At 38.5% G+C, this 27027-nt stretch overlaps 2 protein-coding genes across 3 annotated transcripts in view; both read left to right on the top strand.

The window, feature by feature from the left end:
- The window catches only part of nebl (nebulette), a 170978-nt gene that overhangs the window by 45604 nt on the left and 98347 nt on the right, over nucleotides 1-27027 (top strand). For both annotated transcript variants that reach the window (XM_038292112.1, XM_038292113.1), the window contains exon 4: nucleotides 7244-7351. In XM_038292112.1, coding sequence (XP_038148040.1) covers nucleotides 7244-7351 — 108 coding nt within the window. The remainder of the gene's footprint in view (nucleotides 1-7243; nucleotides 7352-27027) is intronic.
- On the top strand, nucleotides 13107-23312 carry LOC119788006 (nebulette-like). The gene is made up of 5 exons (XM_038292114.1): nucleotides 13107-14185; nucleotides 15576-15853; nucleotides 16929-17000; nucleotides 22854-22955; nucleotides 23039-23312. The coding sequence occupies exons 2-5, from the start codon at nucleotides 15587-15589 to the stop codon at nucleotides 23168-23170; spliced, it is 573 nt and encodes a 190-aa protein (XP_038148042.1). The 5' UTR covers nucleotides 13107-14185; nucleotides 15576-15586; the 3' UTR covers nucleotides 23171-23312.

Raw genomic sequence — 27027 nt, 5'->3', positions numbered from 1 at the left:
AATTTTGATGATTACAAATGACAACAAATGAAAATCTCAAATTCATCATATCAGAAAATTTGAATATTGTGAAAAGGTTCAAAATTGATGGCCCCTGGTGCCACACTCTAATCAGCTAATTAACTCAAACCACCTGCAAAAGCCTTTAAATGGTCTTTCAGTCTAGTTCTATAGGCTACACAATCATGGGGAAGACTGCTGACTTGACAGTTGTCCAAAAGACGACCATCGACACCTTGCACAAGGAGGGCAAGACACAAAAGGTCATCGCTAAAGAGGCTGGCTGTTCACAGAGCTCAGTGTCCAAGCACATTAATAGAGAGGCGAAGGGAAGGAAAAGATGTGGTCGAAAAAAGTGTACAAGCAAGAGAGATAACCGCACCCTGGAGAGGATTGTGAAACAAAACCCATTCAAAAATGTGGGGGAGATTCACAAAGAGTGGACTGCAGCTGGAGTGAGTGCTTCAAGAACCACCACACACAGACGTATGAAAGACATGGGTTTCTGCTGTCGCATTCCTTGTGTCAAGCCACTCTTGAACCACAGACAGCGTCAGAAGCGTCTTGCCTGGGCTAAAGAGAAACAGGACTGGACTGCTGGTGAGTGGTCCAAAGTCATGTTCTCTGATGAAAGTAAATTTTGCATTTCCTTTGGAAATCAAGGTCCCAGAGTCTGGAGGAAAAGAAGAGAGGCACTTCATCCACGTTGCTTGAAGTCCAGTGTAAAGTTTCCACAGTCAGTGATGGTTTGGGGTGCCATGTCATCTGCTGGTGTTGGTCCATTGTGTTTTCTGAGGTCCAGGGTCAACGCAGCCACATACCAGGAAGTTTTAGAGCACTTCATGCTTCCTGCAGCTGACCAACTTTTTGGAGATGCAGATTTCATTTTCCAACAGGACTTGGCACCTGCACACAGTGCCAAAGCTACCAGTACCTGGTTGAAGGACCATGGTATCCCTGTTCTTAATTGGCCAGCAAACTCTCCTGACCTTAACCCCATAGAAAATCTATGGGGTATTGTGAAGAAGAAGATGCAATACACCAGACCCAACAATTCAGAAGAGCTAAAAGCCACTATTAGAGCAACCTGGGCTATCATAACACCTGAGCAGTGCCACAGACTGATCGACTCCATGCCACGCCGCATTGCTGCAGTAATACAGGCCAAAGGAGGCCCAACTAAATACTGAGTGCTGTACATGCTCATACTTTTCATGTTCATACTTTTCAGTTGGCCAACATTTCTATAAATCCTTTGTTTTTATTGGTCTTCAGTAATATTCTAATTTTCTGATATGATGAATTTGAGATTTTCATTTGTTGTCATTTGTAATCATCAAAATTAAACAAAATAAACATCTGAAATATATGAGTTTGTATGTAATGTATGAATATAATATACAAGTTTCACTTTTTAAATGGAATTACTGAAATCAATCTACTTTTTCATGATATTCTAATTTTATGACCAGCACCTGTATATAAAAGACAAGACAGTGTGCAATGAATCTAAAATATATGAATGTTCAAGTTTTATCATTACATTATGGAAAATAATGAACTTTATCACATATATACATATATAAATCTAATAAGGAAACACTGATATGCATTTATATTCCTTTGTGTTTAGGAGTTTTGTTCATTCTTGTGTTCTGCTCTTTATTCATTTGTGTCATGATTTTACTCAAAGATCTGACCCACATGCAGAAAACCAAACAGAGAGACCAGGGGAAGGTTTAACAAGTTTATTGACAACTGGTAGAGATGGGTCCAGTGCTGCTCTGAACACCGGTGAAACGGGACTAGAAAATGAAGGGGAAGTTCCTGTGGTCAGTTCAGGCTCAGTGGGAAATTTGAGATTCGATTTGCAAAGGAAATAAAGGCAAAAAGGACTCACTTTTCCAGAAAAGGTGTCTTTCTCTGAATCCAGTCGGTGAGGGTTGTTCCAGTAATAGACTTGCTCGTTGGAGGGCGGACAGGGTTTACCCAGGTTGAGGAGTTTCCTTGAGGAACAGAGGAGATTTCCAATGGTACTTGAACGGTTTCTTGTGGAAGTGATTCCCTCAGTGTGAAGCTCCACACACTTTTCCTTTGGGGAAAAGTAGATCCAAACCTCAAATTTGAATCCCCAGCTCAGTTTGAAACTCAGACAATCCTTCCAGGGAGAGAAGGTCCGAAACATCCAGTTTGCAGAATGATTTCCTGCCAAGAGGCAAAGACAAAAAACAACAAGGTTAAGACTCAGGTGACAAAAACTCAGTTTGACTCAGCTAATCTCAGCTTGGCTAGAGTACCCAAAACCGGCAAACACTCTGGCGTCGAGGTAGTCATAGTCAGCAGCTTAAGAGTCCTCAGGTAATGAGGCAACCATCCGCAGGTGTGTGAGAGGGCCAACGAGAACCAGGCGCCACCTGCTGGTGGAGGGAAAACACAAAAACACAACCCACACAAACTGGATTCCTAACAATTTGGGTTAATTTCTCTTTGAACAGTTTTTGTATTTTCCCCTTAATGGTAGATTGTCTTGTTCTTTTGAACTTTGAGTTAATCAGCTCCACTTTCATTTTGCTCCTCATCTCTGATCAGCTCCCCTGGTTCCCTGTTTTCATTGTCCATCCCTGTCTCAGTGTTTTCCTGGTTGCTGGATTCATCCTTTACTGTTTCTGATTCTCTCTCTTTTCTCCACATCCTGTTTGTTTTGTCCAATACCTGTAAGTTTTCTATTCCAATATTAAATAATTCACCATGCTCATCCTGAGTTCTTGACTGCGTTTTTATCCAACTCTTAATCTAGGAATTATGACACTTAAATAAATGATGACCGGGTGAAATCAGGATGATTTTTGCTCAGTAGTTTCAAAGATGTAAAAAAATGTCTTTTAAGTTTAAGAATGTTGCTCAGATATTTTGAATTTTTTTAACTAACCTCATTATAATGTCTGTCTACATTAAACCCTGAAGGTGTTTCTAACTCACTGTGTGGGAAAACACACGTATGTTTAGCAGGGACCTAGTTCTGCACAATGATGTCACATGATCCTCTGATGATATTTTATGTGTTCTCAGTACCAAGCTTCTGAAACTAAGTCTGATTTATTTATGTGTTTGGATTTGATATTAAACATTAAACAGGTTAAATTCAGCATCAAACAGTGAGATTCCTCCTGGATCTGTCCTGAGTGCTCAGATGATCCCACAGACTCTATTAATGTCAGTTTAATCAGTGCAGGTCTGCGAAATCAGCTTCCTTCTGGATTGTTTCGTGCTTCAGTTTATGAATCTGTCATCTGAGCTCAGCAGGAAGTGATACCTTGTTCTGAAAGCAGGAGCAGAAGATGTGGAAGCAGAGCAGCTTCTCATGCTCCATGTGTGTGAGTCATATTTCCTCCGTTTACAGCCTCATGCTAGTCTATCTGAGGCTTAATGGGCTGTTACTGATGACTGATGGACAGCATGGGGGAGCATTATGTCCAGATGAGCTGCAGCATTTTCTCTGAAGGTCAAACTGAAGTGCAGGCAGGACCAGAGAATGAAAGGACTGCTGCCCCCATCTGCTGTGTCTGCTGGTCGCCAATCCAGCAGCAGAGACATGCATTACTAAACTATGCATTGATTTATATAAAACCTCTTGATGTATGCAGCTGCAATTTCTTTTCATCCAGGCTATTTGGGTCCTTTAAAAGGTTCTTGAGATTTTTCAGAGTTTTTCTTCAAGCCTCTGTTCCCTTTTCACTCATTTCAGTTCATAATCTGCCCACTTTCAGAAGATTTTCCACTGCGTCAGTTTTCTGCCAAAAGTCGACACACGCATCTTTACTTCGGACAGACGCTCTATAACTACTTCTCACATGCATGTTTAGTTTGTTACATGTGTTAATAGAGTCCCTATATACAGTCATATGAAAAAGTTTGGGCACCCCTATTAATCTTAATAATTTTTATTTCTAAATATTTGGGTGTTTGCAGCAGCTATTTCAGTTTGATACATCTAATAACTGATGGACAGTAATATTTCAGTATAGAATTGAGGTTTATTGGACTAACAGGAAATGGGCAGTACGCATTAAAAGGAAACTTGACAGGTGCAAAAATGTGGGAACCCTAATCATTTTATTGATTTGAAAAGCCTTAACTACTTTTCACTGACTTACTGAAACACAAAATTGGTTTGGTAACTTTAAATAAGATTTTAATAGCCAGGTGTATCCAATCATGAGAAACTGTATTTAAGGTGGCCAGTTTTTCTCCTATGAAGATTCATCATGGTCGCCTCTAAATAACTCTCAAATTATCTAAAAACAAAGATTGTTCAACATAGTCGTTTAGGGGAAAGACACAAAAAGTTGTCTTTTGCTTCAAGGTTGCAATAGTTTACTCAAAAACTAGTTGCTTTAGTCTGAAATATATTTTCTGCAACTGTATTTAAAAGGATTAAAATGATTGTTTTAGGGCCTAATCACAATCTTTAGTTACAAGATTTGCTCATTAATTCCTAAAAATCCTGATGAAAAGTTTGTAACTTAGAAAATACAGGAAACCTTTAAATCCAGGACCGAACAGAGCAGGGTGGTTGGTGGAGTGGGCCGGTACCCTGGCCATGAAGTGGGCCCAGTGTGTGACGCGTGGGTTGGTCATCACCCACACACCATGCTGGCCACTCTCCAGCTGGGTTATTGTAACGCTCTGAGGTGAATGAGGGATGCTTAACGCCTCCTACGTTTTTAGATAAAACCAAAAACATCTCATGCTTCTGACTGGCTGCTGCATAAACTATCTACAATCTTCACATGTAAATAAATACTGTACTGTACCAATTGTTGGTTTATACATACATGTGACCTTGTCACAGATTCCTGCTAACAAAGTATCTGAAAGCTTTGGTAGAGTGCAAAAAATAAAGTTAAAAGCAAACTGGTTTAGTTTTTGTTTTTTTTATATTTACCATTTTATTTTATTTTAAACAGATAGATTTGAATTTAGAAAATGGTTTAGTTTTGTTTATTTTATATTTAGTTTAGTTTATTCTTTATTTTGCCATTTAATTTTATATTTAGCCATTGTTTTATATTTAGTTTTCTTTATTTTATATTTAGCCATTTTATTTTATTTTAAACAGATAGATTTAGATTTAGAAAATGGGAAAAATGTTGGAGTGAACAAAATCAATGAGCTACCTTGACAATGGATATGATGTCTGGTTTTTAATCTATCTCTAATTTACCTCTTTCAGAACCAGGTGCAATTTGGAGGCGGGCAGTTAGGTCCAAAAAGAGTAAATCACTAAAGAGACATTTGCAGAAAAGCTTTTCATAAACTGGTTTTGTTTAACGGAAACTAAACTCATACTATGGTGAGTTTAGCAACGTTTTTAAAAGAATACCAATACGAAAATCTTTATAACTTTTATCAATGAAAGCATGAATGTATGTATTCAAGTCAGACTTTACGATTAGTTCACCTGCAGAGGCAAACAATCTTAGTTGATAATTAGTCTAAATGTCTCTGCTGCACACAGAGTGCCATTATAGAATTCTAAAGGAATAAATAATCTACCTTTTCATTTCCAGAGCATTACTCAGCTGTAGGAGTCGTAGTTTATTTAAAGCTCTGAATGGAGCTGATTGTAGCGCTGCTCTCTGTGTTCAGAGGTGTAATTAATCCTGTGGTGTGGGTGCATGCAAAGCTAAAACCTTCAGATATTAATATCACTTTATTGTCCATCTGATGAGTTCCTCAGCTGTGTCATCTGCAGCTGCAATGCATTGTGGTCCATCTGCCCCAGTGTTTGAAAAAAATAAAATAAAAACTGCATGGGGTCACCAAAGTTTTGGTGGATTAGACTTTTTTTTATATTCCCTCCTGCATTTTTTCCCCACTGATTGAAATGTCTTTAAATCCATATTAACATGAATTTAACAGACTGTAGTAAACAGATACATGGAGGCAGAAGATGTCTTTCAGTCATCAATGCACACATTCAGCGACACACAGAAGCTCTTTCAAGCTGGACACCGTTTCATTCACAACACCTGTCCCATCAACCAGGAATCAGAAATACTTTAATAATCCCAGGGAGGAATTACTTTAGTTACATTACTCCATCTGTAATAGAGTGACTATAGGACCAGTTTCATACAATTTCATACAATATATATAATTAGGGGGTCCCTGCTCCATCTCGCCATCAGTTGGGGGTCCTTGGCCTAAAATACGTTGAAGACCCCTGGATTAGGCTATTCTAACTGGGAATATTCTTTGATCCAAACCATCCACTCTATATCTCTCCGAATGTTCAAGATGCTTGACCTCCTCCATTCCACCTTCTGCTCCTCTGAGGCCTCAAGCAGATGTTCTTCCTGTATCTATCTGGATGTATCTTCCCACTAACTGAAAAAGTCATAACCCCGCAGCATCATTCTGTCACCACTGTGTTTCACCAAAGGAATAAAGAGTTCATAATGATGCAGAGTGTTACTTTACGGCTGCATTCAGTATTCTGCATCAATAACAAAAAGTTAAAATGTGGTCTAATGTCACCAAAGCATTCTTATTGGCGAGCTTGCAGACAGGAGGCCGTTGGTTTGAACGGCCAGTGTTGGTCCTTAGGAAAGACCCTTCACTCTAATGCCTACTTTGTAAGTTGCTTTGGATAAAACCTGCTAAATACAACATAAATATATTGCTTTCTTCTTTTACCTTTCCCATAAAACACATATATGAATGGATTTCTGTGGATCTCTGCAGCTCCTTCAGAGTTACCACAGTCCTCTAGGCTGATTCTCTCATTACTGCTCTCCTCCTCCAGCCTGTCAGTTTAGGTGGACGTTCTTTTTTTGTAGATCCATCTTCTGACTGTGTCCAGAGGATAGATTGATCAAACCTCTGGGAGATTGCTTTCAATTTCTCTAGAACTTTCCTCTTGACCCGTTGGATGGGTTCCTTTGTCCTCATGGAGCTGGTTGTTCTCTGAAGATCTCTAACAGACATCTGATGCCAGAAATGGAAAGCCTGCATTTAGACTGAGACTGAATGAAACACTGATGGACTCTGTTCACTCAGTGCCTTTAAAAGGCAGTTTTATTCAGGGTATCAGAGCAAAGGGGGTTAGAGTAATCCAAGATGAATGTTTCTATATGTATGTAGAGAAGTTTAAGCAGTGTGAATACTTTAAAACACTGTAGAGTATTTGGAGCTGAATGTCCCTCTAAGGCAGAACTGTTTTGGTTTTTATTTCCTGCAGGTGAAGTACAAGAAGGACTTTGAGGAGAGTAAAGGCCGAGGGTTCAGCATGGTGTCCGACACCCCAGAGATGCAGAGACTCAGACGCACTCAGGAGCAGATCAGTAACGTATGTAAAGCCGCTTCCAGCTGCATCCAGCTGTTTAACTGCCGTCTGCAGCTGTGTGTGTTTGTGGGTGTGTGGGGGTTGCACTTTGGTCAGTGAGCTCAGTCTGAATGATAAACAATCACAATAAGATGCTGTTTGCTGCGGCTGGCTTGGTCATTAGAAGAGGAGCTTCTTCTGTCTTTAATGTAAGTAAAGCAGCTTTTGTTTCTCTTATTCAATGAAGAATCAAAGTGTCTGTCTTGTTTTAGGATTTTCTGCTAAAGATTTAGATCTTGGTGGTAAAACATACATTTCCTGCAACTACAGAGCAAAATAATTTTGATTTTAGCTTCAGAGGAGGTGATTTTGATGCAGAAAAGTCTTTTTTTTTTTTCATTAAAATGTGATCAAATTAAAAAAGTTCATGTTCTACATGATTTGTCTTTCTGCGGTTAACACAAAGATTGTTGATGCAGCAGAGATGCTAAACTTCATGACCTGCTGACCTGCAGAGGAGGACTTCCTGGAGAAGTATTATTATTTCCATTTATTTCATAAGCATCATTTCACATCAAACAGAACAAGTGATATTAATACTTAATGCTAACATTAGTTCATGTGGACTGAAAATATGAATATAGAAAATAAATCCAGGCCTTTCAAATGTTTCCAAGGTTTTTTTTTTCATGTTGATTATTTTAAATTTTATGAATTTAATCTGGTTCGTTAGATTTTCAGGTTATTCTAACATGAAAAACCCATGAATATTATTAAATTAGGACGTTTTCTATCAGTAAATCTGCCCAATAGAAGTTTTCTCTATTTTTTACTGTCTATCTAGTGATGCTCCAAAATGAAGTTTGGGAGTAGAAGTTTTAACACAGCCTTGTTTTGCTTGAAGGATGAAAATATTCAACTTTTTTGTCGAATCTATTGTCTTCATTCACAAAAAGCTGATCATTCATCTGATTTCCACATGCAACCTTCATCCCTTTGCATTCATTTATCCTGCAGGTTGACTTTATAATTTCCAGCCATTCGTCCGTCTGGTTCCTGTCTTTTTCTGGGTGAGTGATGACATCATTGCGCTGCATTAGAAGAACACAGATTGAGCTCTAAGCTCTACTTCAATCTATTTGTTCATGCAACATCTATGTGTTTTTTTTTTCTGGGGTGTCTTATTTATGAAGTGAAGAACTTCAGTAGAAAATGGAAGGTGGCGGAGACGAAGCAAAGCTTGAGACGTTCTGATGCTGTTTAGCGGTGCAGGGCTCTTTGAGGCTGGTTCATCTCAGGTCAATATCGGGAGGATTTCTCCCTGGAAAATCTCTGAATCTGAGGATAAAGTCAGACAAGAGTGAGAAAAAAAGCAGGAAGCTTCGGGAAACTGTGGTAGATTTAGAGGAAAAACCGCAGAAAGTTGAATTTTCTTTGATTCCTGAGTTCATGTTGGACTAATATGAGAACAGAAGGTTGATCTTTCTGTTTGTCTGCAGCTGTTTTCTAAACTAATAAAGAGATTTGGCTCCAGAGGGAAGGTGAGCTGAGCTGATGTGATGATTCAGATTAAAAGCCCCTGAATGAGGAGAGTTTGGGCCTTTACCTGAAAGATCAGCAGGTTGGATGCTTTCCATCATCATCCAGCCTGCTGCCATGGCAACTGATGCAGTCACTTATCATTGGAAAGCTATTGAACCGCCTGCATAAAAATCATCCTTTTTTGAAGATGAGATCAGACTGAGTTTAAAGTGATGAGCTGTTTGTTATTTCTGAGTGACACTGAGGTTTAGGTCACTCCTTATGCAGTCATTACCGTCTTTGAGCAGTGGAGAGTAAAGCTGCTTCAGATTTCACCTGCCTGACCTCTGAATGAATAACAGGTACTGAGAGAAATAGGATTTTCATTCACTCTCTTATTTCATTGGAAAATTCTCCTCTTAATCACTTTACATCTATTGTACATCAGTATAAGTTCTATATGTAGATGTTTTTGTGTGCAGGTTAAACAAGAGGGAATCTGTAACTTCATAGATTAATGAGTTAACAAGGGAGTCTGAGCCTTAAGTCAGCTGCTTTCAGCTCCCAATAGATCACTAACCAAACTTCTTCTAATAACTTTATTTAATTGAACTGGAACAGGGATCCTGTCTCATCTAAACATAACTTTTTCTCTGCTTCCATCAGTATGAAGCAGAAAGTTTAGATAGTGTCGGTGCATCAGGGCTTTTTTGAATGAAAGTCTAAACTAGAAACTATAAAAGGATGATGTGCATATAAATTGAGATTTTCTACTAATGTAATCTTTTTTTAAGCTGTATGCAGATTTATTAATAACCTTAAAGCCGTAGTTTTCACTTACTCTTCAGTTTTGGTTTTTAAGGCTAAAGAACCTTGATACCATGTCATCCATTTCAGGTGATGAAAAACACTCAGATAGATCTGATCGTAGTGTTTTTGTCACTGATGCTGTTCTTTCATAGCCTGGCTAGTTATAGATCAGGGTTTCTGTGGGTCATTAAAAATCATTAAAACTCATTAAATTATTATTTTTTTAATCAAGGCCTTAAAGGGATCATAGAATGATTCTATAGGGTATTTAGTGCTGGTCTTTAAGGTCTCTGAATAGGGTGTGTAACTTTGGTTGGGCTGTAAGTGGTGTATTTGCTGTCCAAGAGCTCTAATGAAGCCTGGTTAAAAGCCCTAGAATGAAATGACAGGTTTTCTTCCTTTTATGGAATGCTCATAAATATTTAGATGAGCTGTGCTCTGATTGGTTGGTGTACTATGAGCAAAGCTGCTGAGCAAAGATGCATCATAGCAACAAGCACTCACTCACTGAAACATCAAATTGTTGATATGGTAGGGTGACCAGACGTCCTCTTTTACCCGGACATGTCCTACTTTTCATACCTAAAAAAAATGTCTGGGGGGAATTTCAAAATCTCTCTCTCTATATATACATATATATCTTACAAGAGCATTAAAAAGCACTGTATAAACCCTGTACATGAGACGCCTGAACTGATAATAAACCCAGTTATCACAGCTGTAATAAAACTACATCCCAGAATCAGCTGAATGGAGTCAGGTTGACATTTACCAGTGGAGCTTGTTTCTCTCTTCATGTCACGCTGCAGAAAAATCCTCTTTTGTTTTTTTTTTAACACAGTGGAGTGTTTGCAGCAGATGGTGGTTTGGCTCTGGTCGCTTCTTTATCGGGTCCTGTTTACATCCAGAACCATCTGACAGCCTGGTCTCACTGCCAGACTACCTGCTGAAAACCATGTCTGCTCCCCAAACAGGAACAAAAATAACCTCTTTCTGCACAAACATTTTCTCCTTCTTTCTCTCCAGATTTCATCCTTATTAGTTTAATACATGAGACAGACATGCAACAGGTTTGAATATTCCAATACATTCCTGTTCTTACACATGGGGAATATTATTAGATCAAAACCAATTTAAGGTTAATGGAACCTGAATGTTTTCAGTTCTTTGTCAGTTCTTTTCATAAAGTTTTCAGTATCTGTGTGGTTTATTTCTGTTTTCTGTCCTCTGCAGATTGAATAATTTTCCTTCCCTGATTTAGCAGCTGAAGATGCCTCGATGCCTGCTGCTGCTCTACCATTATTACCAACCTGGTTATTTAACGTTAGTTATAGACTCGTCTCTGTTTTAATAGATCATATTCCATCGGCTGAACATAACGTAATTCAATCCAGTCAAGTTTATTATAAGACCCTTTACAGAGACGATTCCATCAGATCATCCAGTCAGATTAAAGGTCAGAGTCAGTGATTGCATCGGCTCATTGACTTTCTAGGATTCACTCCTCCTAAATGAGGATGTAGATGCAGTAGATATTTCCTTGCATTGTGTCTTTGATTCTTCAGCAATCAATCACACCAAGCACGCATGCGGCGACAGTTGAGAGGAAAAACTCCCTTTTAACAGGAAGAAACCTCCAGCAGAAAAGGCTCAGTGTGAGCAGCCATCTGCTGAGGCTGACTGGGGTTCAAGGAGACAGAAGCAGACATTCCAGAGGAACATAGCATCACTGATCTATAAATACTTTCTGTGTTATAAAAAATAACAATCACCACAGTTCACTCTGTCTAAAAAAGAACAGTTAAGCAGAGGAGCTCTGAGCCCTCCCAGTGCTTCTTCGGTTTGTTTCTCTGTGGAGCTAGATTGGGAAATACTTCATAACCCATCCCAGAGTGAACAGAACAGAGTGAAACCTTTTGTAGCAGTCATATCTGTCCTGAAGCCTATGTAGGAAACTCACAAAAACCCTTTCACCTCAATCATTGCCTTTCTCCACCTCTTAACTAATGTTTACTTAAAATGCTCTGAAAAGCATTCCCCTCATGATGTCATCAGGGGAAATAAGCTGTCCATAGAGGTCTGTATTAGCCCATCATTAGAGCTACGGTCTCCATCCTGCGTATTATTCCATGCTCACAGGCTATCTTTATGAACTCTGAATGGTTGTCATGGTTGTGGGTTATGTGGGCGTGGCCTTTAGGAGGATGAAAAAAACCAAAACAGCTTATCCCGAGAAGCGCTGAATAAGGTTTTTTTTGTTATAGGCTGTCTGCCTAATCTGAGAGGAATTTTCCTGCATAAAATGATGAAAACCTGCCCTGGGCGTCTCATTGTTAAGATATTTCTGTCAAATGTAGCAGAATATGGGACTTTTAAAGAGATTAATTAATTTTGAGAGCTAGGACCATGAGCGGCTTTGTCTCTGAGTGGTTTCTAGTATTTCTTTAATTTTTGTTATTATTATAATGGCAGTGTGGGATCATCTTTTCTACATTATTGGTTAGATGTAATCAAATCATTCCTCTCTAACAGGGGTTTTCCACCTTGCTCTTTAAATACGTTTCCTGCTATAAGTGTTTTTAGAACTTGAAACTTTAGATTTTATGTCCATAAAACCTTTTTTGATTTTGTAACTTTAACAGCCTCTTTAATTGGACCTAAGCCCATGAAGGTTTTTCTTTTTAATTGGTTGCTAACATCTTGCTAAATAGACCCAATTACTGTTAATTAACAGAGAGCTGTGCAAGCAGCCGGGAAAAAGAAGTATGTTGGGTAACAGAGGCATGTTAAGTGACTCCAGCACCTTTTTTTAGAATAATGAACAGTTTACCTTATATCATCAACCTTAACCTTTGATAATCAGCTAACAGATCCATACAGAATTATTGAATGAGGATGTTACATTAACAGGGATCATCCACAGCTAGTCATGGAAATTAAATGTAATAAAAACCAATATTCATTCAGTTTAAAAGTCAAACAATCTTATGAGGTTATTTTATTTTGTGTTCATTGCATAACTGCAGACTAATTTAGGAAACCTGTAATCTCCTTCATGGTGTCTAGATATATAATAAAAAACTGCTATAGAATAACTAATCAGTAGACTAATACGTCTGTCTAAAACTGCCTCTGGGCTCAGTTAACGTTTGTGCTGCGTCTTCCTTTTCTACAGGGTGGTAAATCAAAGACTACAGCAACTAATTTAGAATATCATGTAAATGGAAGAGGGGTTAAAACATTTTAAGCACTTGCTCTGCAAATAGAGCTGATAAACATGAGTTTCCCTACTAATGTCAAAATGTAGCCACATAACCTCACCTCACAAATATCTGGCACCGCAGACATCAGGTTTCAGATAGTGTTGCACCAATACCAGTATCGGACAGGGCTCCGATCCAACACTAAAATGGTGGTATCGGTATCGGTGAGTACCAACAAATAGGGCACTGATACCATTTTGAGAGCCAAAAGTTTATTCAACTATTGTCACCCATTCCAGGTAGGCAATAAAAAGTTCTAATGGATTCACTTTGTATTCGTCTTTTTCCTGCTTCACAAAGGTAGACAGCAGCTTGATAAAGCCATGACGGCAATTATTTTATATCCAATTAGTTTGCAGTTCCTCATATATAGACACACATCAATTTCAAACAGATGGTATCGGTATCGGCCAATACTGCACAGCTAGGTATCAGGGCCAAAAAATGGCAATTGGTGCTGAATTGATCCATCTTTGGTATCTGATAGATCCTATGTCTGTTATAAGACTGTTTATCGTTAGATTCTGTTCTGCTTCCTCATATATGAAAAATAGTTATGGAAAGTTATGCTAGACGGTACTGCTGTCCTCTTGATATAGGCTGTAGAAACGGTCTAAGCATCTTAGATATTCAACATTGGCTAATTGATTGCAGGTTTATGGTTTATTTAGTATGCTGACCAACAGCTTAGACAGAAATATGTATTTCTCAGCTTTTTGTTGGATTTCCCTGTGTTAGCTGCAGTTCTTGTTGCAGGCGTTCTAAGGGCAGCCTGGTACATTCCTTCCAATATACAGCCTTCCATATGAGCTCACCTTCAGCACTCATCAAACACGCACACAGAGACTCTGAAGCCATAACTGGAACTGTGTTTTAGACGAAGGGCACGGTGGCGATAAGCTCTGAAGTGTGTGGCTAAATGTAGAAGTCAGAGGTGATAAGAGGTGGCTGATGAGCCGACATTCAACCATCACAGCACACGGTCAAGAACAAGGCAGTTCTCTAACAGCCTGGAGGCGGTTAGAGCGAAACAAAGACACTGGAAGTTTCCTTTAAACAAAAAGGACATCAGCTTTTTTCTCTCTTGGATAAGAAGTGGAAAATCTTAGGAGTCCAAGGAGAGACCAGGAAAGCCATTCAGTGCATTACAATACTGTAAACCACTGTTTGTTATTGGATATAAAGTAGAGCTGAAAAATCCAGGAAGGAAGGCTGGAAGAGAGGAAGCCCCTGCAGGATACGGAGACAAAACTACAGGTCAAAGGTGAGTTCAAGAAGCAGATTCAAACCACAGGAAAGTGATTTTACAAACAAGAGAGAAAGGTTGTTTGTAAAAAAAATCCCCCCAAAGGATTCAAAAGGAAGCTAGAAAAAAAAAAAAAAAACTGACGGAGATCCAACACGGACAAATCAATGACCTTGAAAGTCTGATGACAGAAGAAACATGTTCGAACTAAGAGATCAGGATTCTGTTCATGTTTCAGGTATAGGATATATATGAGTTATTCCTCCTTAGTATTTGCTGATCCCATAAAAAACATATTGTTTCAAGCTTTTAGATTTTAATTAAGCATCTAATGCCGGGGACCAAATTGTTGATGTGTCATTCTAAAAAGCTCAGTTCTTGACTGATTTCAATCAGATCTGGTAATGCTCTAAGAAATGCAGAGTCTCTCATTGTTGAGGTTCCTCACACTGGAAAAACGATATAGAAATAAGTAAAAATTTCTGAAATTAAGTGTATTTACCCTTAATTTGAGTAGGTAAATGAGATACTTTGCCAATGGAATGAGTATTTTCACTCTAAGAATAAGATAATTAGATAACATGCGCTTCAAATAAGACAATACAATTGTACTTTCTTATTTTAAATGTAAATTGTCTCGTTCCACTGGCAAAATGTTTCACTTTCCTCCTCAATTTAAGAAAAAGGGCACTTATTTTAAGAAAAATTGACTGATGTAGATTAAATTTTTTTGCAGTGCAGGGGTTATTCCTTGGTCAGCTGTTCATGGATTCTGTACAGATTTAGGCAGAACATAAGAAAATACGTTTATGGATGAAATGTTTAGGTTGCATGAATGACTTGGATCAAGCATGACTTTCCGACGGTTAATGGTGGGTAACAATAAAGCCGTATGGTTAGGAAGAGCATGTAGAAGAGATGGACCCAAACAATGGGATGATAGTTTTACCAAAAGATCAATCCAAATTTAGAAATTAAGGGACATTATCTTGGCTCCAGACCCAAAATATGGATGTTTTCTGGTGGTCAACATAATCCTGCGACTTTACTTAAACAGCAAACTGGGGCATCAAAATCACTCTGAACTCAGAAACCTGTTAGCAGGTGATTTAAAGGGGTCGCTTCCATGCAACACAGGTGTAAAGCGGTTTCTTGAAAAAAAATAAAATAAATAGTTCAATTATTCATAGTGTGCTGAACTTTTGAAAGGTTTTTTTTTTTGTATTTGCAAAGAAAGCTGCTGACGGTGCATTTTTCTAACAGCATCATCATCCATCCTCATCTTTGTCTTTGCAATTAATGAATCAATGTTTCCAGTTAGCCATTTAAACACCACTATAGTATTGTATGTTTAGAAAATCTGAAAAAAATATGTGCATATTTCTAATGAACTCCACCTTTTCCACAGAGGTGACCAGCATGGAGGCAGAAAATGATTCGGCTGCTTTATCATCAGATGGAGGGGTGGAAAAAATGTTAAAAGTGGAGGAAAAGAGAGAGGAGTTTCTCCAAGAGACGATGGAGACGTCTGTGACAATGGTTCTTCATCAAACTGGATTAGTGGAGGAGAGAAATGAAGAAGAAACCAAAGAGGATGGAAATGAAGGAACGGAGGATGGGAAGGAGGAAGAGGAGGAGGAAGAGGAGACTAAAACAAAAGAGGTTTTAGGACATTGGGAGGCTGAGGTGAGAATCCGACCTTAAGCTTTAAGATATTTTGCGTGGATATTTATTTTAATGGAAGGAAGAGAAATGCTTGGATTTTCATCAAATTCATCCAGTTTGGTAAATCTCAGTAAAGGAATTTAATCAGAATGTTTTGTTTCACCATTATAGTTCATTTAAAGATAAAATCAGTATGTTCGTCAGTGAATTTTTTTTTTTTTTTTTTTTTTGTTCAATGTGGAAGTAAAGTAATATAAGACAATTGTTTGCCCTGATAGTGTTTACTTTGTCCTCTTTGAGCCTGAAAAGAGTTTTTGCGCTAGGTGTGATCAGCAGACCCAATATTGATGCTCCCTAGCGCCATCTACTGGTAGAACCTACTCATGCAGCCATCAACCTGGCTGACGGATGAACATCAGCGCTCACATTGCTGCTCATATCTTATCCCTCTCAGAATCAGTTTTTATTTTGTTCTTTTTCACTCTGGATCTTTGAATTTACTCATTGTAAAAAGATTTACTAACTAATGGAATTAAAACAAAGTGTAATAAGTAATAGGTCAACAGGTTTAATCCAAAGACATGTTTGTAACCAGAATGAGCCACTAGTGCAGGAGTTTGTAAAGTCATGGTATCGCATTTAAAACGCGTCTGAGCTGCTAAATCTGGCCTGACAGCAGAACAAGCAGCAGAACCTCCCACAGTCTGGTCCTCCTGAATAGTTCCCCAGCACAGATAAACACTTGTTCTCCATGTTCTCTGGGGTCTCTGAGGATTTTCTAGACTTTGATGATTTGTGCTTTGAGACGGATCCTGTCTCACGTTGACCTTGGCGCTGGACGCGGCCTGGCACGGCGGCTCACAGAGGATTAGCTGGAGAACAAATGAAAACGTCTTGTTATTAAGCTTTGATGCAGAACTTTCTGGGGGCTGAATTCAGCTAGTTGAGAGGCAAAGGATTAATGAATGAAAAAATGCCTCTTCTGATTAACTCGTTATGACTCCCAACAGTGTGGTGATTTTTCTGCCTGTTTTCTTTCTCTGTCATCGTTTTCAGCTGTTCCTTTAATAAAAGCTCCCGTGTCCTTTTTTTTTAGGCCTCCACAGATGAAAAGCCTCCACTGCCTGATCCAGCCTTTAACAGAAGATGCAGTTTGATCCTCAGTGATGTGAGTTTATGCCTTTTTTCCTCGTCGCTGTTTGACAGTCAGAAGCTCAGTTATAGTTCAGTTTAATTAAAACAGAAGCTAAATTTTAAAATATGTTAAGAAATATTTCTCCTTTAACATCAGTGACTCTCTGCAGACGTTTCCTGTCAGACTTCATTATTCTCTTTGATTACTGTAGAGGAGTCTGATCCACTCTTCTGTCCAGGCTTCTCTCTGGTTCTGAATGCCCAATTAAAGCGGGCATCCTCAAAGTTGGTCCTTGAGGCCCGCTGTCCTGCAGGTTTTAGAGGTTTCTCTGCTTTAGAACAGCTTTTTCTGATAATTGCAGTTCAGAAACAGACTTTTAGTCAACTTTCAATGTAAATCAGTTTAGCTGGAGCATGGAAACCTCTAAAACCTGCAGGAGAGCAGCCTTCAAACACCCACTTTGGGCATGCCTGCATTAAAGCAATCCAGATTAGGTCTGGACTTTGACTAGACCATTGCAACACCTGACTAATTACAATTTTTATCTGTATTGTTGTTAACCAGCTTGGTTGTTCTGTTGAATATCCACTTTTAACTCCAGCATACTTTGGTTTATAGTGGAGATTATGGTTCACTCAGCAGCAGGATGGTGGCTGTAGCGGCAGATGAAGCTCATATCCACACCCTGCCACCACCGTGTTTGATAGCTGATTGGGTTTCTCCCATCATGTTCATCCTTTTTCAAAGATGTTTCATCTGACTAAAAAACATTGTTCCAAAAGTCGTTTTTTTAATATATATCACTTATAAATCTATGTTTTCGTTGCTGTTTTCGGTCTTAAAACAAACATTTCAGGGGGGGTCTTTTTTTCCCCATTGAATAGAAATTGGAGTTGCGTCTTACAGCTATGGCCTCCATCAAATGGACATCTTTTAGAGATCTTTTTCATTCCAAAATTTAGTTTTTATACATAGGAAATGTTCAATGCAGCAGATAATATATTTCTTTTCTTAGCTAGGGTTGTTGCCTCCATTCTAATATAGTAGGCAGGTCTGCAAACTTTAAGCATCTTTTTACTCTAAGAGGTCAGAAATGATGGACTCTTCTTTCATGCCTCGTCTTTCAAGACCTGTGATCTTTCGTTTCGTTTTTTTACTTCTGTCATGATAATTTATTTTTGTGCAATTATTGGCTGAGCAGGTAGACAGAAAACAATTCGCAAAATGATTATTTATCTCTTTTCATAGAGAAAAGAACCAGCCTTAAGTGCTTTTTCACTAGTGGTGATTTTGGTGGATGAAGTGAAAGGTTTGGACATTTCTGTTCACCACAGAGCTGATGGGCCTTCTGTCATTCTGACCTTAGCTTTAACCTGCTGGGATGTCCGCTGATGGCTGGCATCTGAATCTCATGTTTTCCCAATTAGAAACATTCATTGTGTCTGTAGCTGATGGGCTGCAGATGGTTTAGATATAATCTATTGATTCCTATAAAAAGGTTGAAATGAAAAGTTTTAGTTTAGTCTTTTAACTTTCTGTTGCTCCCTCTTGCTTTAGTTACCTACATTATTTCATGCTGTTAATCTATCTTTTAGCTTTTATATCTGGTTAAAAGAAAAAAGAAAAAGTTAACTGACTTTTATTTTATTTGAATTTAATACTCTAAGAAGTCAGTATAGTGATTTTAATCTCAGAATTCTGATTATTTTCTCAGAATTCTGAATTTAATCTAAGAATTCTGACTTTTTTCAAAGAATTCTGAGATTATAGACATAATTTCAACTTTTTCACAGAATTTCACAGTTAACTTCTGTGTTGTTGTTTTTTTCAGTGACCTTGGAATTCTGTGAAAAATTCTGACAAAATGTCAAAATTCTGAGAAAAATTTTTGAATTCAGACTTTTTTCTATATTAAACTGGACTAAAATAAAAAATCTGTAACTTTTTTACCTTCCGTAGGTGAGACCAGTTGTCTCATTTATAAAACACTGCATGGAATTCATAACAAAAGTGTACATATGTCAAACATCTGCATGCCAAATATTATCCAGATATAAAACCATGTGTTCACAATATCTGCCTCAGGGTTTATGTCTAAGACTCCACCTCATGTTCAGTCCTCTTCACCCCCAGGGTGCACCATAAATGGTCCATATAAAGCACTAAATACATGTCGCTGTGTATTTAAATGGGGCCTTGGGTGGAAAGAGGCATAAGTTTCAGTCCCATAAATGAGACCCTGGGTCCTTTTATTCCACTGATAACCGGCTGCTTTAAGGTAACTCACCCATATTGGCCTGAACAGTTTAAAAAATGTGCTAAGATGTTTAATCTAAGAATCTATACATGCCTAAGTTGACATATATGATGAGAAATGTTGATCAAACTGGTAAACAAACCAAGCTGATGTTCTCAGAGTCGTGCTGATATATATAGAGAGAAAAGACAGATCTGGAAGATAATCGATGTTTGCAAAGGTTTGAGCTGGAGGTTCAGAAATAAACCCTCTCTAGATGCCAGCTGTTGTTTCTCCGTCTTGTTACGGCAGCGTTGCCGTTGTTAGGTTTCTGCTAGTGATCCAGCCGTGGGCCTTTATTCAGCTCAGATGGAGAACGCTTTGACTCCCGCTGCAGACGGAGCTCAGCTGAATGGAGATCAGGATGTGGGAGGCGGTGATATTGATTCCCTGCTGCAATTCAAACTCAACAGAATGAATCATCAGATACAGGATGCAGGTCAGGCTGCCTTACATGAAGAACTTCACTCATCCCTACAGCTTCTGTGGTTCTGCTGTTTCCAGACACCTCCTGCTTTCTGCAGGCTGTCCTCCACTCCCTGTTGGATCAACTTGATTCCTTCTTCTCTCATTCCTCTCATCTCCTCTGAATGAAGATGCTATCCTTCATCCTGAAGGCTGTTCAACCCCAAAATATCGCTGTTTCCATGGAAACAATCCCCAACAATTTCAAAGATGTATTTATTTAGAAACAACACATGGAGAAGGAGGACACTTAGAAAACTACTCTTTGTTCTCTTTGTTTCTGAGCTCCTAATAACTTTTGTTAATTTGACTTTAATTTTAAACAGTTTTCTCTTTATTCAGAGCTGCTCTTGACTTTAAAGCAGTTTAAATTTGGCTTGAGGGCAAAAATCTGACTGTAGATGTTTCTCTCTGTTCTAAGGTTTATTTTTATCAGCGTTTGGTTAATCTGTAGACTTTCTGTTCTGTTGCTTCTCCAGTTTTCTCTCTTTCTGTCATTGTAGTCGCTGAATGTGATAAACGTTCAGTTTAATTCACTTCAGTTTATTTATATAGCTGCAATTCCCTAAACATGTCATCTTAAGACGCTTCAGAGAGACAATTCACCCAGATCTCACAGTCAGAATGGTTTCTATGTAAGGAAAACCAGCTGATTGCATCCAATCCCTTTTAACAGGAAGAAACCTGCAGCAGAACCAGAACCAGGCTCAGTGGGAGCGGCTTTCTAAGGCCAGCTGACGTTCAAGGAGACAGAAGCAGGCAGTAGCGCGTTGTTTACCTTTGATCCCACCTGTAATTTATCCTTTATGTGTCCTTCATTGTTTCAGGTCTGTTTTACTGTATGTATTATTTCATTTTATATTGAAGTACAACTTTTATCAGATAGATGTAAGTCGAATTTTATTTAGATTAAATTTCACAGGAAAAAGACTCCCACATGATGGGGACTTGGATCCTGTTGCTAACAGCAACCGCTGCAGATAGCCCTTTCCTGGAAATGAAAAAAAAATCAGTCATAACTTATATTTTGTTATATATATCATCATGTTAAATATAAACTTTTTTACATGATTCTGATTCTTTGGCTTTCGCCTATTTGTGTCACAGTTTGGTTGAGGTTTGTGGACCCAAATGCAGAGGCAGGGAGTCAGAGGTGAGTTTCTTGTGGATTTTAATGAAGTGAAAACAAACAATGGAAGCAGGAATCCAAAAATCAAAACAAAGTCAAACAAACCAGAAACTAAGGAGACATCTGGGGGAAAACAATCACTAAGAGGAGGACTCAAAGAGATGGAGTTGGAGGAACTGAACAGAGGGTTTATCTATGCGAGACTGAAACAAAGAGAGGACTAACGTGCAGACTGGGAGCAGGTGTGAACAGAGCAGGAACAGGACAGCTAGGGAAAAAGGAGAACACAAGAGGGCAGCAGAGGGCAACAAATAAAAACCTGAAAAAAAAACAGAAAACACAACAAAATAATTAAACACTTATTTAATTAAATGATTATTTAATGGAACAAAGTAAAACAGAATACACAAAAGAAAATATAACAGAACCAAGACTATGCAAATTTGAAATTTGTTTATACTGCTTAGAATTAGATAACAACGTTTGTATTCAATGTATTCAATTTATGTCTCAAGTTAAATGAACTTAAAATGCTTTTGATCAGGGGTAACCAATTCAAATCAGCGGGGTCCGAATAAAGACAACAACCAGTAAAGGTTCTGAGACATTTTTAATTATAATCTGTTACTTTAAACAGAATTTAACACTGAAATAAAATGAGGTGTTTATGTATCAATTTTATACATTGAATTTTTAAATAAAAAATATATATTAAAAAAATCTAAAGTATTTTTTGAAGTAGAGAACAACTTTTTTTTTCTTTCTTTTTCATGGCTTAATGAGAGCAGTGGGCTTTATTCTGCCCTGCAAGGCTTTAAACCTGGTTTGAATGGAGACTAAGCCATTCTAAAGCACATATCAAGGAGCTCATTTTGAGCCTGGATCCAGAATTATTGTTGATTCTGTTCATGGTGGAGAATCCTGCTTCACAGCAGCAGGTTGAGCCAAACATCCTCTAAATGTTCAGGGTCATCTTTGAGCACCATTTCACTTTTCTTTCACCAGTTCACCTCAGTTCTTCCAGCAGTCCACACTTTCTCTGCTCTCTTTTTCTCATCATCTTCTCCTTCTTTCCCATCACCCGGCTTTCCACAGGTTTGCCTGCTGTGTCTAAAAGTAGCAGCAGCAGCAACCCAGACTGACAGCAGCTCATTGGATCATTGGATCACATGTAGCCTGGAGGGCTTTACCATATTAACAGAAGAAGCAGTGCAAGTGAAGTTAGACACTACTGTCGGAAAACATGCAGTATTTTATAAATGTTTTAAATCAGGATAGGGTCCGGATTAGCCAGCAGGTGGGTCTGGGTCCGGACCGCGGTCCGTGGCCTGTGTTTTAGAACAATGATCGCTAACTCCAGTCTTTAATGGTTGGTCTCTCATGTCTCTCTGTGTTCAAACACAGCTGATTCAAACAGCTTATTGAGTTCCTCACCATATCAACAGGTTCCATTTGAAAGGAGAACATCCAGGCTCCACTTTAGATGTATTTTACAAAAGGGAAAATCCAGAAAAGGTTTTCATCTAGGAGGTTTAACTGATTCTGTTTTCAGTAGGAATTCACAAACATGCAAACGATGAACTAAAAGTTAGCACAATCTTCTCCGCTCCTCCTTTGAATAGGTAACTAATAACAATCTGATAAGGGAAAGACATGCATCCAACATAACAAAAATCACCTTCATTATTCTATTTGAATTCAGAATATAGAATAGAAAATCCCTTTATTGTCCCAGAATGGGGACATTCTGGTGTTTAGGGGCCAGAATACTCATGCTCTTGGCAGATCATTTTACCTAATGGCTTAAATAACGGATAATTCAATTATTTTGAAAGGTTTACTCATTTTTAGCTTTATTATTTAGTGTAGTTGAAAATGAACTTCATCTAAAACAAAAAGCTCAGTATTTCTCTTTTTGATCCAATCAGCTTTCCTTCCTGTGGCTGGAGAAATTCAGCTGGTAATAAATCACCCTGATGTCTCCTCCTAACTGCAGGTCAGGTATAAGGAGGACTTTGAGAAGATGAAGGGTCAGAGTCGGTTTGTGCCTGGAGCTGAGCTCATCCACTCCAAGAACATCAGCGCTGTGATCTCTGAGGTCTAAACACATGTTTGATTCAATGTCCAAACTTTTAAACCATCTCATCTTTCCATTTAAACCTAATTTGTCTCCTCTTTCAGTCGAAGTACAAGGAGGAGGGGAAGAAGGAGGCGTCAATGTCTCTGTACTCCATCCTGCCTGAAACTCCACAGACGCAGCACGCTAAAGAAGCTTCAGAGCTGCAGAGCGAGGTCAGACATCTCCACATCTGATCCACTTCTATGGCCCCGCTGCAGAAATACTGAGAATAATTCCATCACTGGATGTTATCATGTAGGACAAGGAGATACGCTTTAATTTCCGAAAGAAATACAATAGAAAACGGAAAAATTTTGATTATTAAACAGGACATTTTGGCAGTACATTAAGGCCACAAGTGTAATAGTTTTGCAGACAATATCAACCCCATTATATGGCTTTAAATACCAACATAGAAACCAGATAGTTACACATCCAACATCAGGGGTGTCAAACTGGTTCCAGAAAGGGACCCTTTCCAATATTAAATCTTTATTAAATGATCTTTTTAATCTCTGTAGGCCTAAAAGGCGGCAGGAGCCCAAATTGGTGTGGAATTTAAAATGAGGCTGTCTTTGGTTAATGAGCTTTTTATCCTCTTATCTGTGGATAATGAAGCTGGTTTTGTCCCAGTAAACCGTTAATATTTCCAATTATTTCCAGCTTTAAGTCATGAAGAGTTCAGCCTCCTACAGACTCAAGCTGATAAAGTTGAACTGATTTAAACCCAAACTGTCCACTGGGGCCAATGAAGTTGCAGAATAAAGCTAAGTCATCCCTACTTTTTTACCATATCTTCTCAACCAGAGCTCTTTGTTTGACTCTAAACCTGCAGTAAATAAAAGTTTATAAGAATCTAAAATGTGAAACCCTGTGCTGCATTGCCTCATTCTTAAGTCATAATGAAATCAAATTTAAATGTCAAATCATTCTGACTTAAACATGTATATAAATGAACTCTTTATCAGACAATATTGTCCCAAAATTTAGAAAAATGTTTTCTTTTTTTTATCCTGTCTTAAAATCTGTGTTTTTTTTCTCTTTATCTTCTGCAGGCCAGTTAGTTATACGTCAGCCTAAACACCTAAATTCGGCCAATCATATATCAGCGGTCATCTGTCAATCAAATGTTTTCGATCATGCATCTTGATTCATGTGTCACAGCTAATAAACGCAACGGTTGAAATAAGAAATCAGAATCCTTTCCTTTCCCATTGAGTTGCGTCCCAGTGTTCACGGGGATGGACGTCTGTGTCTTCAGCAGGCGTAGAGCTAACAGAACTGGCAGCGTTGCGAGGCAAGGGCTCAAACATGTACGGCTGGAAGCCTTCTACACCAAACCAAGCTTCTGCCGCCCTGGCGTCCTCTTCCACAACATCTTCATCCCGCTTTCCTCCTCTAAATAAAAAATGGATGACGGAGGAGACTCATCCACGACCTCCGACACTAAACTCTCCTCCTCTTGCATGTTTCCTCTGTCCATAGCGTTCCTTGACAGTGTCGTTTCTAAGTCACCAATTTAGTGCTGCTTGGTCCCAATGGAATTTCCCATTGGGAACCTACTAGCACTAAGTTGCTAACTGGTTAGCAAGATGCTTCAAAGAAACCCGCTACAATCAAACGTGCTTGCGAACCTTCCACCACAACAATCCCGCCCCCTTGATAATCGACCAATCACATTCACTTTATTCACTCGTGTAAAGTTGTGCAACGGTTGGAGCAGCCGCTTCTCTACGACTTTAATGTCAGTCTCCAGTTGTACGCAGGGGCCAGAAAGGGCCCCTGTGCTGGAGATGTCAGTTTTACTACAATCAAATGCTCTGACACAGAAACCATGACTGCTTGGCTCCTTGAATCACTTTTATTCTACACGGTAACATTAACCGCGACTTAAATCCAAATCTGTTACACTTTTATAGCAACAGTTTGAACTAGAAGGAACCACAGTTTATATTTACTTACATTTACTATATTTCTAGATCAAACAATGAAATATTTACCTTTTGTTTAATTTTTTTTATTTGATCCATTCCTTCAATAAAAAAAACACGAGCCTCACTCTTTCCCTTGATTTGGTCTAGATCCGCTACTTACTGCAAATTCTAATAGTTAGCAAATTTTTTTTTCACTTTGCTTTTGCAACAATCAGGCGAACAAGTAGAATAAGCATTTTGTAACTACAGCTTCTAGGTGTCAGACAGGAAACCTAGCAACGGTGTAGATTAAGAGGATCCTGCATAAATGCATCAGGGAGCAATAAGGGAACTTCATAGGGTCTGATTAGGGTTTCTATGGGTTTGCATGACAGCAGGCTGCACAGTGGTTCAGGGATTTTGAGCGCTGCCTCAGTGGAGGAAGATTCTAGGTGTTGCGTCCCCTGGCTGGGTCTAGCACAGGGGTGGGAAATTCCAGTTCCTGAGGGCCAGTATCCTGCAACTTTTAGATGTGCCTTTGGTCCAACACACCTGAATCAAATAGAGATGGTTAGATGATTTAGAGGACTCTGGAGGTAATCCAGGCATTAGATTAAAAAAAAACATCTGAACAGGTTTGCATGTCAGCAATTAAAAGGCCATTCGATTTTACAAACTACCACATAGGTGAACGGCAGACAAAGGGCCCAGCTTCACAGCTTCACAGCCCTTAAATTGGATGCAGATGGTTGATGATTGGGCTGAGACTTAGGAAGCAGCAGCCAATCTTAGAGGCGACGCATGAAACAGAACATTGACTGTGTTTGAATTTATGGGCTGCATCTTCCAAGGACGCGGCCTACCTTGACTGGATCCTTAGAAGTCCTTGAATTAAAAAAGATCTGGCTGTAAATTCAAACAGATCTAGCCTTCCTCGGCTGTTACCACACAGAGCAGGAAAAAAATGAATACCGAACTTTTCAAAACTATTTCTTTAAAATTTTATTTAATTTTTTTATTATTGTAAAGTGAATGAAGACTAAACTCATAAGAATCCAGAGTGGAATAAAGGTTCCAACCACCCGGAGCAGGAACAAATAAAAGCAAATGCAATGAAACCTTAGTCAGTTAAATAACATGCTGCTGTATTTCTGCACATCTCTGATGTTGCTGCTATTTTCAAATATCCATTACTGTAAAAATGTCCATAGCTGGATATTGGTTATTTATTCTCCAGGTGCACAGTTTTATATTGTTAAAACACTTTACAGTATTTTATTGTTTATATTTTAACTCTTCCCTATTATGTTATTCTTATACATTTTTCAAGGTCCACATTTGTGTGACAATTTTCAATAATCAGTTTTGCTGCTGTAAACACAAGAATTTCTCCATTGTGAGACAATAAAGAGATTCTATTCTTTTGTATAAAAGATGTAAAAATATATAAGTAAATCTAAACAATGCATGTATAAAAATATATATCAGCAAAATCTCTTATATTCAGCAACAAAAAATATTTATTTTAGCATATTGTGCAAAACAGCAGTAAAAAATTTAACTATCAGATTTATAGTCCCCACTCTGCAGATCTATTAGAATCTGTCCTTAAATTACAGCCAAACCCATTTACACAGTAACAGATAAAAACCTTTAGATAAACCAAACACTACCGCCACATATCTGACTCAATAACCATTAAAACAACCATTTTCATTAATAGTTGTCGGAACTATTCACAGACTGGATTATATTAAACTGAACCAATATTCACCATTTTTCGACACCAAGTGCCTTTTTCCTCTGATCATAGAGCAGCCGGCTTTCTTGGTATTGCAATGAATCCTGGGATATCCAAGGATAGAGACGATACATTAGACCCGTCCTTCAAATCAAGCAAAAAAAAGACGCATTTGTGGGCCGCATAATGAGGAGCCTTGTAATCCGATCAGGCGCCATGCTATGATGTAATCGGCCTTCGAATCTGGCCTTCGGAGGATGCATCCCATGAACTCCAACGCAGCCAAATTGTCACTTGGGTGCAAAAACAAAATGAAATCCATCTTGGGGATGTAACATAGTTATATAACTCTATATTTCTATAACTCGTGCCATTGTGAAATATCAATGCAACGTTC

The sequence above is a fragment of the Cyprinodon tularosa genome, unplaced genomic scaffold (assembly GCF_016077235.1).
Source record: "Cyprinodon tularosa strain WSP-4 unplaced genomic scaffold, ASM1607723v1 ctg308, whole genome shotgun sequence".
Classification (NCBI taxonomy): domain Eukaryota; kingdom Metazoa; phylum Chordata; class Actinopteri; order Cyprinodontiformes; family Cyprinodontidae; genus Cyprinodon; species Cyprinodon tularosa.
The sequence above is the reverse complement of the archived record's forward strand: the minus strand, read 5'-3'. Positions and strand labels throughout refer to the sequence as shown.

Bases quoted from the DNA above. Each gene is read 5' to 3' on its own strand.
- LOC119788006 (XM_038292114.1), top strand. From the start codon at position 15,587: ATGGAGGCAGAAAATGATTCGGCTGCTTTATCATCAGATGGAGGGGTG. The intron at 15,854-16,928 runs GTGAGAATCCGA...CTTTTTTTTTAG, and splicing joins TAGGACATTGGGAGGCTGAG to GCCTCCACAGATGAAAAGCC. The intron at 22,956-23,038 runs GTCTAAACACAT...CTCCTCTTTCAG, and splicing joins TCAGCGCTGTGATCTCTGAG to TCGAAGTACAAGGAGGAGGG.